This window comes from Tremella mesenterica, assembly GCF_000271645.1.
Source record: "Tremella mesenterica DSM 1558 unplaced genomic scaffold TREMEscaffold_7, whole genome shotgun sequence".
NCBI lineage: Eukaryota > Fungi > Basidiomycota > Tremellomycetes > Tremellales > Tremellaceae > Tremella > Tremella mesenterica.
In genome coordinates this window covers 355,513-374,440 of record NW_006711231.1, presented here as the reverse complement: position 1 = coordinate 374,440, position 18,928 = coordinate 355,513, and the positions used below count along the sequence as shown (strand labels likewise).

At 45.1% G+C, this 18,928-nt stretch overlaps 7 protein-coding genes across 7 annotated transcripts; 3 read left to right on the top strand and 4 right to left on the bottom strand.

The window, feature by feature from the left end:
- Positions 1–1,238: 1,238 nt before the first annotated feature.
- Positions 1,239–1,772, top strand: TREMEDRAFT_18302 (uncharacterized protein; the record flags this gene model as incomplete). The annotated part of the gene is made up of 1 exon (XM_007005201.1): positions 1,239–1,772. A coding segment is annotated over one exon (534 nt), but the record flags the coding sequence as incomplete, so codon positions are not given.
- Positions 1,773–2,599: 827 nt separating this feature from the next.
- On the bottom strand, positions 2,600–5,665 carry TREMEDRAFT_63071 (uncharacterized protein; the record flags this gene model as incomplete). Its single annotated transcript, XM_007005368.1, has 11 exons — positions 2,600–2,851; positions 3,061–3,211; positions 3,367–3,717; positions 3,870–4,045; positions 4,223–4,420; positions 4,605–4,666; positions 4,708–4,831; positions 4,972–5,030; positions 5,079–5,174; positions 5,283–5,354; positions 5,503–5,665. 11 exons carry the CDS (start codon positions 5,663–5,665, stop codon positions 2,600–2,602), a joined length of 1,704 nt encoding a protein of 567 aa, XP_007005430.1.
- Positions 5,666–6,627: 962 nt separating this feature from the next.
- TREMEDRAFT_44456 (uncharacterized protein) lies at positions 6,628–9,164 on the bottom strand (the record flags this gene model as incomplete). The annotated part of the gene is made up of 9 exons (XM_007005298.1): positions 8,860–9,164; positions 8,653–8,718; positions 8,303–8,606; positions 8,167–8,255; positions 7,930–8,040; positions 7,762–7,880; positions 7,375–7,715; positions 7,034–7,291; positions 6,628–6,962 (listed from the first exon to the last, which is right to left on the bottom strand). Exons 1-9 carry the CDS (start codon positions 9,094–9,096, stop codon positions 6,628–6,630), a joined length of 1,860 nt encoding a protein of 619 aa, XP_007005360.1. The 5' UTR covers positions 9,097–9,164.
- A 176-nt stretch (positions 9,165–9,340) lies between these two features.
- TREMEDRAFT_31674 (uncharacterized protein) lies at positions 9,341–11,439 on the top strand (the record flags this gene model as incomplete). Its single annotated transcript, XM_007005221.1, has 6 exons — positions 9,341–9,467; positions 9,517–9,541; positions 9,586–9,868; positions 10,176–10,301; positions 10,614–10,827; positions 11,027–11,439. The coding sequence occupies 6 exons, from the start codon at positions 9,341–9,343 to the stop codon at positions 11,437–11,439; spliced, it is 1,188 nt and encodes a 395-aa protein (XP_007005283.1).
- A 112-nt stretch (positions 11,440–11,551) lies between these two features.
- On the bottom strand, positions 11,552–13,797 carry TREMEDRAFT_69090 (uncharacterized protein; the record flags this gene model as incomplete). The annotated part of the gene is made up of 8 exons (XM_007005486.1): positions 11,552–11,575; positions 11,666–11,905; positions 12,159–12,250; positions 12,437–12,554; positions 12,667–12,746; positions 12,879–13,020; positions 13,284–13,484; positions 13,753–13,797. The coding sequence occupies 8 exons, from the start codon at positions 13,795–13,797 to the stop codon at positions 11,552–11,554; spliced, it is 942 nt and encodes a 313-aa protein (XP_007005548.1).
- A 406-nt stretch (positions 13,798–14,203) lies between these two features.
- Positions 14,204–15,607, top strand: TREMEDRAFT_31766 (uncharacterized protein; the record flags this gene model as incomplete). The annotated part of the gene is made up of 3 exons (XM_007005227.1): positions 14,204–14,556; positions 15,043–15,371; positions 15,444–15,607. 3 exons carry the CDS (start codon positions 14,204–14,206, stop codon positions 15,605–15,607), a joined length of 846 nt encoding a protein of 281 aa, XP_007005289.1.
- A 230-nt stretch (positions 15,608–15,837) lies between these two features.
- On the bottom strand, positions 15,838–18,891 carry TREMEDRAFT_31855 (uncharacterized protein; the record flags this gene model as incomplete). Its single annotated transcript, XM_007005240.1, has 9 exons — positions 15,838–15,936; positions 16,131–16,218; positions 16,288–16,493; positions 16,557–17,402; positions 17,876–18,164; positions 18,185–18,327; positions 18,371–18,516; positions 18,578–18,742; positions 18,789–18,891. The coding sequence occupies 9 exons, from the start codon at positions 18,889–18,891 to the stop codon at positions 15,838–15,840; spliced, it is 2,085 nt and encodes a 694-aa protein (XP_007005302.1).
- Positions 18,892–18,928: the final 37 nt, after the last annotated feature.

Sequence of the window (18,928 nt, the reverse complement as noted above, 5' to 3'; positions counted from 1 at the left end):
CCACAACCTACACCCTCACTCGCAATGGACCTACCCCTGAGCTCGGACTGGGATTTAATCCGCCAACATATGGAGGAGGACATGCAGGAATATTACCGTCAGTTAAAAGCGTGTAAAAAACAACCCGACTTTTCTCGCCCCAGGAATCCCCAAACATCTGGACAGCTTCAACCATCAAGCTCTGGCCCCAACACCGATCCATCATTGATCGTCTATACCCATGGGGTAGAAGACATAAGAGGTGGTAGCAACATCAGTCCATCAATACTCGGCATCGATACTTCTGGGGGAGAGAAACGCGAAGGTGGTAACACGATCACTCGACCAATACTTCCTATCAATATCTCTGGGACAAGTGAAAACACAAGTAAGAGAAACACCAAACCTACCACGACAAATGATGGCGCAGTTCGAAAGTCTGGTCCATCCACCAGTAGTAGTGTCCACTTTGATCCAGTCCATTCATCCGCCAGGAAGGGTAGCGCGACCTCTGGCCCTCGGACAAGCCGTCCAGCTGCCTCAACAGCAGACACTCAGGATCTGGGGCCTGCCCCACTCACTACGCCATCTTTAATCAGTACTCATACTCGTATTCAGCCTAGCTCACAATCGCTGTCCCTGCCTAATGAACCTAGGTCAACCACCATCTGGAGGGCATTTGAACAGGTGTATAACACTTTGCGGAAGCCTGGCCTGGGCCTTCCCAGAAGCTTTGTGCCAGGGGTGGGTATGTGGAGTAAGTATTTAGAGCGCTTTCATGACCCCGACTTCCTCTTGATGGTGTTAGAAGATTTCAAGACTGTTCGCGATTTCTACCGTGATGACAATCAGTCGCTTGAAGCCGTTACTACTATTCAGCGGGAAACAGCTATGAAGTTAAGCTGCGGAGTCAGTTGCGACCAAGCATGTCATAATATAGCCATGACTATTTACAGGGCTTCTGAGTATTTGCATGAAGATCTAGAGAGAGCACAACATGGCTCAAGGAGTTAGTGACTCTTTCTTGGATGATTTGGTAAGAAGGGGTGTCACGACGGCAAGTGGGGATGGGAATATCATATCAGAGTCCTCTCTTTCTCCGTTCCATCTTACTACTTTGATATATTTTCGTAATGTTACTATTATCATTCTTCAAGACATATCAAACACCTCTCACCTTTTTACTGATCATCCTTGGTCCATCCATTCTCCCTCGACTCTTATCTCTCGCTCGAAAACCAGTTCGAGCTCCTCGACGAGCTTCCACTCCTTTTCCTCTCTCCCTCAAACTCTTTCTTCTATCACATACGATATATCAAATCACTCATCTCTTTTTCCTACCTTATGACATTTTCACGACTCACTATCTTCCCATCACCGTCCCCAACTCCATCCTTGAACGCGCATTCGGTCTACGAACATCCCTTGACTCTACATCTCTCATAACAGGAGAGAACTACCGATCAGCCGGACATGTCTTACTCGATCGAATGAGAGATATGGATTTCCGTACTCTTTACACAAGGTTCGGACATGAGATTATGAGTTGTGAATGGTGTCTTCATTCGGACGATTACATCCTTTATGGTCTACCGAGAGTTATGGCTCCTTATGTGGGGGAGTTGGTGGTGGTTGCTTTATTGGGATTGGGAGTCATTACGGGTAAAGATGCTGGAGAAAGGGGAAAGAGATGGAGAAAGAGTTTTGGATGGGTTTTGGGAATAGGATCTGTAATGGAATTAGGAGTGAGATGGGGTTGGGAGATTCGGATAATAGATGGGGATTGTTTACATGTGAGTACGAGATTGAGGGGTCTTCTCTTCATGTCACCAACCATCCAGCTATTATATCCTCGTGTGCTTCTCATCATACTCGAGTCATAGAACCACTGATATGTCCATATGACGCAAGTACCACGCGTTTCTCTCTAGGTGACTTGCCTTCAGGACATGTCCAGCCTTCGATGAAAAGCAGGAGAGGATATACAGACAACATCAGAATGAAACTGACATCACAGTTGCATACCACCATCCATACTATCCGTACCCTTCTCCTACTACTCTTCCCTCTCATTTACATATCCCTACCCCTCCCTCCTCCATCCCCTTACTCATCCGTCGTACCTATATTATCCAACACCAGCTCAACCCTTCGTCTGGCTTCTCTAACACGTACGGCCGTCTCTCAACACCCTGCTCTGCAGTCTACACGTCCCGGGGAGCTTTCACCGGTACAAATGCAAGCTGTCCGAGATGATCCAGACGTTAGAGGGGCCGTAAGGATGGCGAACATTGATGAAAGGGCGATGGCTGAGAATGCTGGAGAATGGGTGAGAGAAGGATGGGGGGGTTTGGTCCGACATGCGGATGATTGATCGCAGATTAGAATACCATGTCTCGTCATCCAAGTGGAAAGGGTTCATTAGCAACAGGTTGTATCAAGAATCAAACATTTGAAGAACGACATGGTCAGCGTTTCTGTGATATCCTATAGACGAAACATGAACAATATCATACGTCAACGTACAAAATGTATTTTTCAATCCATTCATCGAAGAAAGAGAAGGGATGAAGTGAATCCCCACCCTGCCTGAACACGGTCCCACACGAGCCACTAGACCCTAAGTGAAGAGATAATTACATACTTTATAGAACAAATTCTTAGGGGGAGGCTCTTCGTACGAAACTTCCGCATCGGTAGGAATATTTGACACGAAATCCAATTCGGCCGAATGAAGATGACGAGGACGTTTAATGAACCAATATCCGAGGATGAGTAAGAAAAATATGGGAAGGTTAATATATGATACTATAAAATTAGAAGTGTTCCACCCGCCTTTGGTGAACACTTCCCAACCGTTGAAAACGATTACCTGGGTGTTAGTCACTTTCTCCTTCCCCTCAGTGGCCCATCTCTCCATCCTCTACCCATAAATCTTTGACATGAGAATCACACAGTGAGTAGAGTACTTATGTGGGTCAACCGTCCTCCATAGAGAGAATCAAGAAAACAAAGAATATAGGAAGAGTTGATAGGGATCTAAGTCATACAAAACGCAGAAAGTCGAAAATCCAAACTTACGATAATACACCAAAAGATGACCCAATATGCCGGCCATGGTTGATATCTATTCCAAAAATGAAATTTCGTTCTATCAATTCCTTGTGCTTCACAACCAGCTTTGAACCGTAGAAATGTGATTGAAAGTGTGCACCAATTGATAAAACCGGATCTATCATCAGCTTAATCACTTTACCTTAACACCCTCTCCACCAAATATTCTCACGCTCCTCGCATATTCTCATTGCAGATCACTAATTCGTCTGACCTAAATCATTGGGGCATTAAGCAAAAGAAAGATAATGAAGTCACAAACGTTTGACTCACAAAGAACTCAAATTAGATAACCAATTCAGAGCTGTCTCACCTCCTGCTCCTAATTGCATAAACGACAACGAAGTGAACAACGTCACAGTCATTAAAGCAACTATCGGAAGACCTTTTTTAGTCGTCTTTGCGAAAATCTTTGGAGCGTGACCACGAAGACCGAGACCGTATAACATTCGTGAAGTAAGGTAAAGAGCTGAACTTCCAGCTGAAAAGGCTGAAGTGAGGACAGCGGCGTTGATGATGGACGGAAGGACTTTGATACCGGCGAGATTGAAAGCGAGTACGAAAGGGGATGATGCGGCCGTACCGGTCGATTGAAGAAGCTTGGGGTTGTTATATGGCACTAACCTAGATGTCAGCGGTCTGATAAGCGCATCCATCAACCCTGTGATACAATAAAAGCTAGTAACACATGACTGAAAAGGTAGCAGAGTGACATGTCAATTCAGTTGTGTGTGAAGGGATTCCAGAAAAGCAGGATTAAAGAGTTGTTGACTCACATCCCAACGATGAAAATTCCAATCACATAGAATAAACATATTCGGTAAAAGATCCTACGAAAAGCTTTGGCCACGGAAACTCGAGGATTCTTTACTTCTGCAGCAGCCACAGCTATTTGTTCCATACCCAAAAACGAAAAGGCAGCTTGTAACAAGTCGGTGAACCAGCCGAGGAACTAAAGTGAGTCATGTACTGTGATTACTAGACCTCTTCTTGCCTCATCAGATCTATCGTGCAGTCCAAGAAATGATGTTGAAGGGAACAAGCGGTTGAAGAATCGAAGCTCGGAACGAACGATTCAAAGCAGAGGTGTAGATAAGACGGAAGAAGGTAGAATTCGCTTCATACCCACCTTGCCAAGGTTTCCCGCATAATGATATTCCGCAAAAGCACCAGGATTCCTCCAATATCGAAAACCGATCCTATCGCCAGAAGGACTTCCACCTAAGTCCACTATGAGACCTCCCAATATCAGACCGACAATTAAGGCGATCTTGATGCAAGCGAAGATAAATTCGGATTCGCCGAACCAACGTACGCCCAGGAAGTTCTGCCATCAACATCTTTCCCTTGTCCCCTCTGAAGAAGCCCAGACGGGCAAACTATTTCTTTGATACATATTTCACAATCATGACAATCATGACGGGACGTTCTCAGTCAGGAAAGCATTTCGATTGTGAGCGTGGTTATGGAATATTGAAAAGATCAACTAATTAAGGATGAAGATAACTCACGACGGAAGCGCAACAAATGGCAAGGAGCGTGAGGTACAAAGCTTGTCTTCCAACAGGGAAAGCTTCTCTCAGCTGAGTCCCACAACAATGACGTTCAGCTCACCGTCGTCCCAGAATGACATGAGTATAGAAGCTGAAATGATCTCATTGGGCACGGTGATGATTCCTGAATAGACGGTCTGCCATCCCATGGCGAAACCGACAGAGGGGTTGAAGAATCTTTCGACCTGATCATCAACAACAAGCTATCTATTCAACTCTAGAAATTTCATCTTGAGTAGAAGTTTCCTCAATTGCGGCGAATGTGTGTGTGTGTTTGGGGGGGGGGGGGGGGGGGGGGGGGAACAGGGGAACAGGTTCAACATACGAGATGAATAAACCCTCCTGAAATAGGAGCATACACTGCCATCTCCCCGACTGACATCACTACCTCATCAATCTCATTTGACAAATCAGTTGACGCAGATTACTCACAAAGACAATACGATACAGAGCCAATAAGCATATAAGCTAACAGAGCTCCCACAGGTCCACCGTGAGCTATAGCCTTTCCTGACCCTAGGAAGAATCCTATACTATCAGTCACACATCACTGCCCGCTTGAAGATACGAATAATCCCGGTATGATCCGGCAATGAAAGTGATCTGGAATGACGCTCCGGGTGAGAGTAGACTGACCAACACCGACCGTCCCAGCTAAGGCAATCATCTGCAAGTGACGTTGTTCCATATTCCTTTGCAAGCCATCGTCTGTGAGTCAGCTCATGACCTCTCGATGTTGATTGACCGAGTTCTTTATGGAAGCCGAGGGTCAGACACACACAGAGAATGCGAAGTACCGATGAGTGGAGTGACATTTGGCATGACGTAGCGATAGACAGCGGAAGGGGAAACTCACACAAATGGGTATGCACATCTATTTTGTTATCTTCCCCCTGCTCGACAGGTAATACCATCACCTCTTTGTCGACCTCTTGAGATCCTTCATCCGATTTGAATTCTTTCTCTTTCTTACCATTCGTGTCGTCGTCAGAAGGAACAGGACTAATCATGTCGTTCATCTTGTTCGTTCTCGTCGGGGCTCTTTCCTAAGTGTCGTCCCGGTCTTTTGCGAGATGACTTGTGGTCTTCGGATTGTCGCCAGATTTGTACGATTTGATAGCTAGACTCGGACGCGAGACCTCGACTTTGCTTATATATGAGGGACCTTGAAAACCACTTTGGAACAGCCTCTCGCCGTATAGGGCTGTGGACGATACGAAGAGTACACTAACAGTAAATGAGTTATGGCCAAAAGTGGGTTGGGAGTCCATCGAGATAAGTACATTCTGCGCCCTGATCTCGATGAGTCAGAATGGGGTGAGCAGCAGCCTTCGCTTGAGCGTCGGCAGGTGATCTCGGTCGATTGGCAATAGCATTCGCCCCACCCATCAAGGACGATGAATTCGTGGATGAGTGACTCGAAGATAAGAGAAGTTTTCGACGTTGCACGTGAATCATCGGTTCTCCTGTGAGTATTGACAACGTACACACATCGAGCAGCAATTAGGTGACAAGTTCTTTCGGTCACATATGAGTACGGTGAGTGATTGTAGTGAATGATGTCAAGACACGGATCAGGGCGTCAGGAGAATTCAGATGATGGGAAAACGAGGAAATGGCTCACCCACAGATCTTCCTTCCCACGGTGAATCGCTCATCGTCATTGTTAAGTACTCGTACTGTACGAGGTATGTTCAGCTCCGATCGGCAGCGATATCAGTCAGTGCCGCTTTGTACCTGGGATCCACTGCTTTCGCTCTCCAAGTCGAGATCAGTTTCATGCAGTCAGCTTCCATTGGGTACTGGGTCATTGACGGCCTTCCACGTTAAGTCAGAAAATGAATGAGTCTATTAGACTTACCATATGAAGTCTTGCCCATGAACATGCTCGTTTTACTATACAACAAGATCATCATCCCTCACTTCCCCTTTCACCCCACATATGAGTCAAAATACCATACCCCTCATTTATTGAACCTGGTTATTTGACGCAAAAGAACGCCATCCCTTCCCTTGCTTGACTTACAGCACTTTCCAACTCTCGGTCATCTTCCAACATCCATCTTTCGTCTTTGGGAACATCATCGATATTCCCAAGACTTTTGACGAGTCGTTCCCATTTTTGCCTCTTTTCTGATAGTTGCAACATAGGTAAAGGGTTGGAGTGGCCAGTCATGAGAATGAAAGCGGTATCGGGTGGCAGAGAAGAGTGAAGGGTGTTTAGGCGATTATTGAAGTTCTCTAAAGCTTCTGAAAGTGCCGAATCCTCATCGACGGTCTCTGACGGGGGAATTTCTGAAGACGTATCTCGGTTCCCTGATCATCAGTACGTCCTTCAAAAAAGGCCAGTCCATGGGAGAGTTTCGCGATTGAATAAGTGGACTTACACCCTTGAACATGTGACAACTCCAATAATCTCCCAAAGACAAAATCATGAGTCTTCACTTGTTCTCCTATGGCTTTGACGACATCATCATCCCCTATGCAACTGACCGCTGTTGTTGCCTTGTTACCTGGATGACGTGGTCCGACATTATTATCGCATACCGCCGTCGTAGGCGGTGTCTCCTCAGTATGACGTCTATATCTTCCTATCCTTTCAAAGATACTTTCTGTGGTGTCCATGAAACTACCAAAGTCAGGGCCTAAGTGTCAGTAGTGTTTTCTACATCGATGTACACAAGTGACTCGTCAGAGTGTAATCACAGACAGAAGGAGAAAAGCCCACCATTGGCCATCTTCAACTTCAGCAGATCGACACATGCTTTGGCATCCTCGACGGAATCATGTCCCTTCGTCCCTCCTTGAATCTCCCGATCTAACCATTTCTGTGTCAACCACTTCAGCCCTGGCTTGTAAGGTGCTCCACGTGGATGTGTGAATATAAGTGCAGTATCGATACATAGCGCGTGTCGTAGACGGAGAGCGGTGAGGTCACATTCCAAAGAATGACCCAAGAGTATAGTGTGGGGAGTGATTATGGGTGAGTCAGAGGATATGAGGGCTTCTTGGATAGTGGAGAGTGTATGAGTTGCGGATTCTAGCTGTGCAGAGGTGATTCCTGACCATCTGTCGGTCAGCTGGGACGGCGCGTGAAATCATGGGGAAAGCTGACTGAGTACGGTAATCGGTCACGGGACAGGGAGGTTTGACAAGCTCGTCAAAGATGACAGAATCAGTTTCGACATCAACGATGGAGACCCGGGCGAGAACTTGTTCTTTGCCCGCTACGACCTATGACGTCAGCTTCTTTTCTCCATCATGGCAATGCAGATCAACACACCATCTCGCAATCCACCGCCAGGACTGGATATCGCCCATCGGATGGAGGACTCATCGCTTGAGGCGTTTCGACCCATCCGTCTTGATCATCATTCACCCTACTGCCGTTTGTCTGGCTGTCCCGTGGAGGAAAGGAAGTAATGGTCGTCCGGGCAATACCAATCTCATCCCCAGCCATGGCCATATTCTCAACAAGTGTCTCCAAGTGTGGTAGAGTGGTTCTGTCAGTCCTCTGCACATACGAGGGTAGGGGATAATCGTTGTCCGCCATCTGACCAGGAGTCATGAGGTAGAGTAATGATGTCCTCCCATCGACTTTTGCCATTTCTGCATCGTCAGCCCATCACTCACACACGAGCAAATAGTCGACTAACCAACACGTTTTCGTGATTCTTTCTCTCGTTGTTTTCGAAGATGATCAGGCAAAGGACTGTTTAATAAAGTATTGAACACTGAGAACAGTCTTCGTTGATCTCCAGGAGCACGAGTGGGGATACCATACATGAATATGGTATCCATCATTGGGACTTTACTGGGAGGTAGACCCTGTTCGGTGTAAGCCGGATTGACGAGAGGAAAAGGTAAACTAGAAAGTGCGGTGCTAGGTGGAATACCAAGGTGTTCGGGTAAAAGACCAGGGACCAGAAGAATGACAGTATGTTGAATGTAAGAATGGTTCTGCCATTCAGCTCTTATCTTCTTGAATGGAAACGAGCTGATTGACCTGGGCGAATATCCAGTTGGGTTTTTGAGCATCTGCAGTGATGTAAAGGACAAGATCTCGTATGTGCTGACATCATCAGCTCAACTCTCTATCCTCTACCTCTTCTCTCTCTTTCTGAAATGACAATGTAGAGGTATGTAACGGGAAAACACGACTCTCTCATTGGTAGGAGGGGCATTTTCGAGAAGTTGAGAGGGAGAAACTTACTACAATTCCAACTTTTCTACCATTCCTCAAACCGTTCTGATCAAAAAGAAACTTTGGCTTATGTCTCTCCACCTTCCTCAATTTCCCCTTTTCCTTCTTTGTCAAAACCTTCTTGAACCCATCCTGGTCCAGTCCGTTCTCGTCAAGAGCTGCAGAGGCGGGGGAGGAACGAGGGTCGTTTATGGGTGAGATGACTTTGCGTTTAGGTAGGACTGTCGTCCATTCTGGAGATGACATGTTCTTTTTGAAGTCATGAGCGATCTTGAGTTCCTCCTAAGCTGTCGTATCAATGGTCTCCAGTGGCCAGTGGGTCAAAGCAAGAGATTGACAAGTTTGAGGAGGAATGATCTTTTGGCCACCTAAGGAAGTTTGAGGAGAAACGGAAGCAAAAATCTCAGAGCAAATTTAGCCTGAGCTCATGACACAAACTTCTCAACTATACGCTACTTATACACCCCATCCCATACAGCATAGACTCGATATGAGCTCAGCAGATTCCTCCAGTAGAAACAAAAAGGATCATTCTAGAAAACGGGCTGTTGACGATGACGAGGTAGACCCGACGCAGCTCGAAGTTCCAAAAAACAAGAGACATAGAAAAGAGAAACGTCCGTCTTCAATCCTCTTCCTCTGTATCGTCAGTATACTAACAAGTAGCATGGGATACAGATGACATAGATCAGTGAGTGATTTCATATACCCCCAGACGAAAGCGCTAAGGTATAGTTGGAAGATAGACCCATTCCCTCCACCCCCCGTTACATCTCATACACCTTTCGCAGAAGAATCTTCATTCTCTTTACTCTTTCCTAAATATCGCGAACCTAAACTACGGACATGGTGGGGAGAAATCACCTCCAAGCTCAAGACCGTCGAACTGGATTGCGAATTAGATCTTGTTCAAGGTAAAATGACAGTGAAAACTACACGTAAAACATGGGATCCTTATGTCGTTTTGAAAGGAAGAGATATGTTAAAGTTGTTGGCTAGAGGTGTTGATCCTCCTCAGGTAAATTTTTCTCTTCTCGACCATCTCATTTCTCAGTTGATCTTCATTCACATGTCTCATATTTTCACTTCGCTTGAGTGATCTCTTGCCTTCTCAATGGATTCTTTTTAGGTCATCTCGTCCCATCAGTCAGACGACCCCTTCAGTAAGAGAAGTCTTTGGAAATATTCCCAGTGTACGACGCTGGTTTGAGGTACGGTCTGCTTCAAGGTTTCAAAATGACTGTATATCCCAGACGAACAATGGGAATGTTGCCAGGACGAGACGGGGATCGAACAGGATAGGTAGAAAAGTCGCTTATGTGAAGGTATATAAGATCTTACAAGATGACATAGCATGTGACGTTATACCAATTGGTGGTTTGGTTAGAAATAAAGAACGTTTTGTTAAACGTCGGGCTCGTATACTCGGTCCAAACGGATCTACTCTCAAAGTGAGACGTCATTTCTCTCATCTCCTTCCACTTTTATTCTCCTCTCTTTCCCCCAACAACTTCCTTCTCCAACCTACATATTTATGCTCAATGTGCCTTTCATCGCCCTTTTCACCCATCTCTTCCATTGTCACTTGTCCATCCATCTTCTCGTCAAAGCCCATCTTACGTGCTTCCTAGATTATTGTTCCTATCCATCTTCCCTGCATTATGTCGTATTGGACCGGTTCATCTCCTCCTCTGCTTTCTATCATATTGATCCGGTTCCTGATGCCGGAAACTCTCACATTGTGAATCCTCACTGATGTCTAGGCAATCGAATTACTCACCGAATGTTACGTCCTAGTTCAAGGCAACACAGTCTCCGCTATGGGTTCCTACAAAGGTTTGAAAGAAGTAAGACGTATAATAGTTGATTGTATGAACAACATACATCCGATTTATCGAATTAAAGAACTCATGATACGACGAGAATTAGCAAAAGATCCAAAATTGGTTAATGAAAATTGGGATCGTTTCTTACCTAGTAAGTCTTATCTTCCCCCTGTTTCTCAATACCCCTTCTTCTCCGCCCATCATCATCTTTAGTCCATTTATCATCGCCACGATCATCAGCACCACGATCATCATCACCACGATTATCATCGCCACGATCCTCCTCACCATGGAACAAACGATCTGGATCTTGGATCTAAACTATACGAATGATTTTGGCTCACGAGTAGAATTCCAAAAACGACATTTGAAAACTTCAGAAAAAACAGCTCGTAAAAATGCCAAACTCTCTCATCCCCAATTGAACAACACGAATCCAAATGCTATCGTCATACAGAATGATGAATCGTCTCAATCATCTCAACTGAAAACAACGGAGAAACCAAAGAAGAAAATATATACACCTTTCCCTCCACCTCAACAACCATCAAAGTTAGATCTTCAAATGGCTTCTGGAGAATATTTCTTGAAACCGAAAGAACGCGAAGCATTAGAGAAGAAACGTCGATTGGAGAAACAAGCAGAGAAAGCGGAGAAGAAGAAGTCAGAGAGGGAAGAAGCTTTCATAGCTCCTCCAGAAAAGATGGGGGAGAAGGTAAAAGAACGGAAGAAGAAAAGACCGGTCGCAGAAGATTTGATGTAAAGTGTTTTTACTTGATGGGTCTTCTTAAACTGTACTTATGATATTGCGAATGTGGTCATTATTTCAGAGATGGTGATACATCCGGAGTTGGTGAATCATGCTATACATGCTGTTATACAAAATATGATTGTGCAGCCTGAACATCAGTCCCTTGTCTATTTATCACACTCATCTTTTGTGTCCACGAGGAAATAAGTATATTGTTAGAGGGGGAAGAGAAACTCACCATTCTCCTCAAAGCTGGATTTCTCTGATCAGTCGAATTCTCCTCTGCGGCATCATACACTTTAAACGTCGTGGCTCCTTTCTCGTCCACTTGCATTATACTAGCCAAATTACCACATCGATAACAATAATTCGGTGCTGACCAAACCGTCACGAGAGATCCATCGAACATGTGTTTGAAACCTTCTTGCACTAACTGATGTGCTCGGGCTATTAGAGTGAGAGCGTTGATATGGTTGAACTGGAAGTCAGGAGGTCTGTTAAACGATCCATTTTCCTGCGTCCCAGCCGTTGATTGGTCAAGTCAGATTCTGCTGGAAAAAGGTCCATGATGTCAAGATGGAACATGTTTTCATCTCGGATGGTGACGTTGAGAGGGTGTGTGGGCAAGTGGATGAGGTTTTACGTATCTGAGTTTATGTTGTACCTGCAGAATCCTGATGAAACCTAGGGAAAGAGACTCTGGATGACCAGTAAAGGAATCAGATACGTACCTCTGCAGTCACCTGACTACCAAATAACCATCCTGCGCCTCTGGGACTGACAGCCCAAGAATCCACATTCTCTGGATCGCTCCACATCAGGTCTATGGTCAGTGTTTTTCGAATTTATGTGGACCACAACATGTAGTCCGCCCCGATTCACGATCTTGAAGCCCCGGTAAAAGAGCATAACAATCATAGTGGACATATGGCGACAGAATGTACGGTTCTTAGACCAAGTACAGAAGTCCTTAAAAGACTCGATGTTGAGACAAAATGACACCACTCACCACAAAACGCTCCTTCATGAGGCACTTCCTGAGCTCTTGGGATTGTCCGTATTTGATCCACTGATCGTATATCGGGTGATAACCCACCATGAACGCAAAGGATGGAAGTATCGATGATCTGTTGATTTAGCCCTTGATTTCAACCCTTGTCAACCAAGTCTTCGTCCTTGAAACATATGCATGCGACACATCAGGCTGAGGAGAGGGTCGATGGAGATTACGACACTCACGGCGGCTAGATTTAAATGATCAAAAACTGTACAACAAGCTTTCCAAACACTCGGATTCCCGTATTTCTTCATGCATTCGTCTGAAGTTCAGTCTCAAGTCAACTTCATAACCACAATCTTTAGTTTTCTTCTTGAATAATACAGTCGAAGCTCCATGGCGCATCATGTCCTCAAGGGGGAACGTGGGAAATGGGAGAAAAGAAGCAACTCACCGTAAAATCCATAAACCTGAGTAATCTGACGAGATTCATGATTCCCTCTTAACAATGTCACTCTGTCTGGATATCTAGCTTTGTACACTAATAGTAAAGTAAGAGTTTCTAATGAATAATAACCTCTATCGACGAAATCTCCCTGTGAGTGAGCTCCTCTCTTTCTTTTGTCACACATGTATCTCGCGATGATCCCGATCTTCTTCTCAAGATGAGGGTTGACCTCATGCTGGATACCTTTTTCCACACGGTTCCTACTCTTCATTCTGAGTCTCCCCCAAATTTATATGACTCCTCTTATGACGCCTCGTATGACTTCTCTCACCCTTGAAGAGAAACGAAGGTGTTTCCTGATATACAAGATTTGTGGTAGGGTGATATAGGGAAAAGGATATAATAACTCACCATGAAAATATAACTAGTTTCTGGTAATTCACCACCCTGTCTGAAAATCTCTAAAACATCCCAAAATTGTCCATGTATATCACCACAAACAGTGACGGGACTTTGGACATGATGTACGTTGGATTCTTCTAATAATAAATCGCGTACTCGAGAACAGAGAAGTTTCATTTGACGTTCGGGAAGGGGTTTACATTGACGTATCTGAATATCAACATTTTCAGTTCACACCTGTAAAACATCCACCAATGAACCAATCACGCGACTTATGATATCCATGTATTGCATCGCACCTCCCGGTTGGGTTGTCGACCTTGGATTTTGGGATCGCACGGGAGTAGCGGTGCCTATCGACCGGACTAATTCGAGATAGAAGATAATGATGACTGTGTGAATACGGGATAGGTGATGAACAAAGATGTGAGGGGAGATGTATTCGAAAAAGATGGAAGTCAAAAAGAAAAAAACATACAAGTTCTATCCATCTATCAGGATCTGAAGATACGGGAGATCGCATATTTGTGGAAACCATCTTGTCACTCGAATAGATTGGTCGTCAGACCTGCCGGTGGGCTTGACCCTTTGGTAACACCGCGATCTTTCACCTTTACAGGTTCTATCGACTAGTCGATATAGATGAGGTGATCGACATGGACGATATACCCAGAGTAGAGTAGAGTAGGTCGAAATCGAAAGCAGAGATATGTAAGATGTTGTTACTTTTTCGCTCGTTCACTTACTTAGCACCTTCCAACTTTAACTTATCGGAACCGAGGTACATGACGTGGCAATTCACTCTCCTTCCCTCCTCTAGCGAACAAGTATACAACTCACTCAAGTACTTCCGAGCTCACAGTAGTAGTAGCTAGTAACTAGTAGTAAACTCTACCAGCTATACCAAAACAATAACAGAAAAACATGAAATGTCATTAGATATCAACTGGTCTTTACTCCTCTCCGATCCTTCCCCACTCGACTTCTCAACCATCCTCATAAACCTACTCAACCGACAACTTTCTTCCCCTTCCTTATCTCGACCAAGTTTCATAGGTCCAATTCAAATCGTTGATCTGAAATTCGGTACAACTGGACCTTATGTAGAAATTCGAGATATAAGAGATGTTTGTAGAGCTTTCGAAGATGATTCTTCACCTTTACTCTCACCCATAAATGGTCGAATAAACCATGAACGGATACCTCCCCTGGACGTGATGGATCATCATGGTGAAGGTATGATTGGACAGAAAAAGATTATATCTGGATTAGATGGAGAAGAGTATGAATTAGTCGAACATACTATGCGATTACAAGATTTAGTTGATGATTCCCCTCATGGAAATATTGATGGAAATGGGGATATGGATAAGGATTTAGATATGGAATTGGAAGAAGGATCCGTCTTTTCTTTTAGTCCTAGAGGTAGTGTTGGTGTTGGGACTGTAGGGTTGGGTGCTAGTATATCTGGGTTCTCAAGACCTTTATCTGGATTTGGAAAACAAGGAGAAGTTTATACCAAACAACAACAACAACAACAACAGAGAATGAATCATCTGAACGGTGACTTTTATCCTTCTCATCGTTTTGAACTACCTGTACATCCGAATTCACGATATCATTCTCATTCTCATCTTGACCAAGATCTTCAACCTCGTTTTGACAATCATCAATCTCATACCGACCATCATCAATCTCATACCGACCATCATGATCCTCACTATCATTCACACCATGAAAATAATCATCACCATACTCACCCTTTAAGATCTCATGACCATCACCACCACCAACACCACCACACATCCCCCACCACTTCCCCTCCTCCATCTCCACCAACACATCCATTACCATCCCCTCCTACCTCATTACCAAGTCTACAACTACATTTACATCTTCATCATAATTCCGACCTCGTCTTAACACTCCAAACTTCTCTTCAAGTCAATTACCCTTCTTTGGGGTTCATGTCTCTACCTTTAAAATTAAGTATAGTGGGTTTCACCTTAGATGCGGATGTAGTTTTGGCTTTTTCTTCGGAAAAAAATAGAGTCCATGTTTGTATTGTTGATGAAGATATCGATATCGTTGGGTTAAGTGGGACAGGGGTCGGAGGAGACATCAACGGAGGAGGAGGAGGAGGAGGAGGGAAAACATCAATACCTATAGGTCAAAAAATATTACCTTCATTAATTATAGAAAGTGAGATAGGTGATAAAGATTCTCATGTTTTGCGTAATGTAGGTAAAGTTGAAAGGTTCATAAGTGATGTAGTGAGGAAAACTTTGGTGGAAGAATTAGTTTGGCCGAATTTTCATTCTATACAATTATGATTCATGACATGCATCTTCACGAAACCTTTTTATGATCTGCTTTGTCTCCACTGCTCACCGTCGCTGATGATGCACCAGTAGAGTAGACGTAAAGGATGACTTACATCCCGGGGAAATGTGGACAACTATTCGAGAGGAAAGAGGAGAGATGGACGACCAAGGAGTGGGCTGAGACTTGTCCAAGGGGAAAGGAGAGGAGAATGAAGGTGATAGAAGGTCAGAAGAGGACATCATCTTCGTCTCATCCCTTTACCCTTAGATCCTCGGGGTCGTTCTTTCTCACTACCTGGTTTAGGTATCTTTCTCTCCCTGTTCCTGTTCTTGACATTCTGTCTCGTCAGCTGATTGAGCAGACACTGACGAACAATGGAGGTACGGGAAGATAGAAGCACACATCAGACAGGGATGAAGAGCAGATCAGGGCATTTGAGGTAGTTTGTAGAAGCAATGAGAATGAGGTAGACGGTGAAGAGAAGGAGAATGAAGAAGGGGGAGACGAGAGAGACGAATGAGCTATACTCACAGCGGTAGTATAGAAATTACTAGCTTTCTTCTTGTTCGTCGTCATCCTAACTTTTTTCTCAACCTGACCCTCCTCTTCTTCAACATCACTTTCCGCATCACGTGTCACAGCTATGTATCAGTTTATCCTGTCTCATCAACAAGGGCTACTGGACAACTCACCCTTCCGTTTACCTTTTCTGTCAGTTGATGGAGCAGGAACAGAGTCATCATCCGATTCTGATTCTTGAGGTAAAGTGGAAGGGTCAGCAGGGAAGATATCTTCCCATGCTAAATCTGCTTGTCCATCTTCCTCTTCACTTTCCTCGTCATCTTCATCCTCTTCATCATCTTCCATACTTTCATCCTTGTCACCATTCTCATCCTCCTCCTCATCACCCTCACCACCATCCTGGCTCTCGTCGTCCACCTCCTCCGTGTCACCCACATGATCTACCTCCTCTTTTGAGCTCTCGTCATCCTCTCCCTCTCGTCTCGCATCCTCTGCCAGGAATTTGGTCACCGTCACGATCTGTTTTATGGGCTGTTCCACCCCTTTCACCCTTCTCTGTCCTAAGATCTTACCCAACGCCTTCTCTTGAGCTTCCATCACCTCCCTCTCTCCTTCATGTTCATCCGTAACTCTCTCCTCTCCCACCTTCTCTATCTTCGTATCTGGGGGAGAAACGAAAAATGGTATTCTCCCTCTGATCCAATCATTCAGTACCATCTTAGCTGCAGCTTCTTGATCCGGTTCACCACCTTTCAGTAATTTTCCACTTTTCTTCGCTATCGCACTCAACAACACGGCAGCCCCTTCTTCCCCTTTCCATCCCTCATCCCTGTGTTCTAATCCATACGTTCGCTCGATATACTCTTGTCGGACCCTTTCTAACATAGCTGGGATATGTTCCGCAGGAGTAGCAAGATTTTCAACCCTGACCACACCCTTGAGGACAGTGTCCGTGTCGGAGTCTTTGACAGAAACGGGGACGACACCAGGACAGTCGATTAGATATATACGTCGCATGAGAGTGATGTATTGCCATACTTTCGTCTCGCCAGGTATGGGGGCGACTGTACATACTTTTTTCTTCTTGATGGTGTTGATGATGCTGCTTTTTCCTACATTGGGATAACCGATGAATCCGACGGAAATTTGTTTCTTGTCGGAATGAAGGACGGAGAATTGGCGCAAAAGTTGAATGAGGGAACCTTTACCGAAGGAATTGTTGATTGATGCGTGAAAGGCGATGGTTGGGGCGGATAGAGAGAGATGCTTGACCCAACGGGCCTGTATCATCAGCATCCGATAGATGTCTTCTAATTTGCGAGAAGGCAAGCCAGTGAGAGTCTGACGGAGCATGGAAGTACAAATGTTTGACCTCAAACCAAGGGATCAAAACGACAACCGTGTCCATTGGACGGTCCTGATCCCAACTCTTTAGGTCTACAGCAAAATCCCAAAACCCCAGCTGCCCCCAGAACGGAGACAACATGATCCTCAGAAAGCTCAAGACGAGGTTCCGAGGAGAGGCAAAACGGGACTGCCTTGATCTTCCACTCTCGTAACAGATCATGTGCGTGGGAAATGCCGAAGCGCGCATATGATCTTGACTGGAGGGTGGTGTGGGGTGTTCGTTCATCTATCCAGGTGCAGACGTTCAGAGACAGATTGCGATGTCACTTTGGTCTTAAGAATAAAGGTGAAGAGGAAACAGATGTGTAAGAATACAACATGGATGAGGGTGGGCGAAGTGAACTCACAGTCACCCAAGTAGGCACCAAATCCACCTTGTTCAACACGTACACCAGGTGCTTGTGGGCTTTCTCCTTTCTCAGATACTCCACCACGGGTTTACACCTTGTGCCTAAAGGATCTCGAGCATCAAGGACGTGTATAACCACATCACTCGAGTCGAGCACTTTGTACAGTTCCCCCCATATTCGTCGCGAAGTGCCTTTAGCATAGATGGGCTCTCGAGCCGTCGAAGTCGTTGGATGGTAAGCGTCAGCGGGGTCGACAACTGCATCTTCTGACTCGATCAACACCACTCTCAATTGAGATAGAGATACTCACCGTCAATCTCTGCAGCCGCACCAGCAGCCGATGTTTCTCCTAGTTCTTCAATGGTACCTATGTCAAGCCGAGGGCGTTTCCGCTGGGCTTTAGGACCAAAAGTATTTGAAAAAGGCTCTGTTTCGACGATATGAGGTCGCTGAGTGTAAGCTGATCACTTTATTGACGTATTCTGAATGTACCTTGCCTGAAGCCGCAGATTCATCTTCTAACAATCCCATAGGGAGCTTGTTACGACGTAAGAGGACAGAGTATGGATCAGCCTTCTGAGCACTGAGAGCGGTCCTAAAGTGATCTAAGGCTGTTTGACTGATGACCCGAGTGTTTCCTGAGTGTCAGCGGCGGTGGTCACATATGATGTAGGCTACGAGATATGGGAGACTACTTACCAAACCATCTGCGATCAGGCTGTATACGGCCAGGTTTAGCCTCATCTTCTCCTTTCTGAAACGCAGCGGCCTGGATGATCTTTCCATCTTTATCCCTCACAGCTTTCCCACCAGACAACATCTTGACCCTCGCAGCTCCCTTTGCATCGCGATAAAAGTTTTCACCTGGGGCGTCAGCACATACCTCGTCGGAACACCTAGCGAAACAAACCTTTGACCCTTTTGAGATTGAACTCTCCTGTACTCCCCGACTTTGACTTGACTTTGCCAAATCCCGGGTTGGCCTTTCGGTCATGATTCTTACCCTTTGCCATGTTGAGTATAGGTCTTTGGGTACAAGTAGTGAAGGAC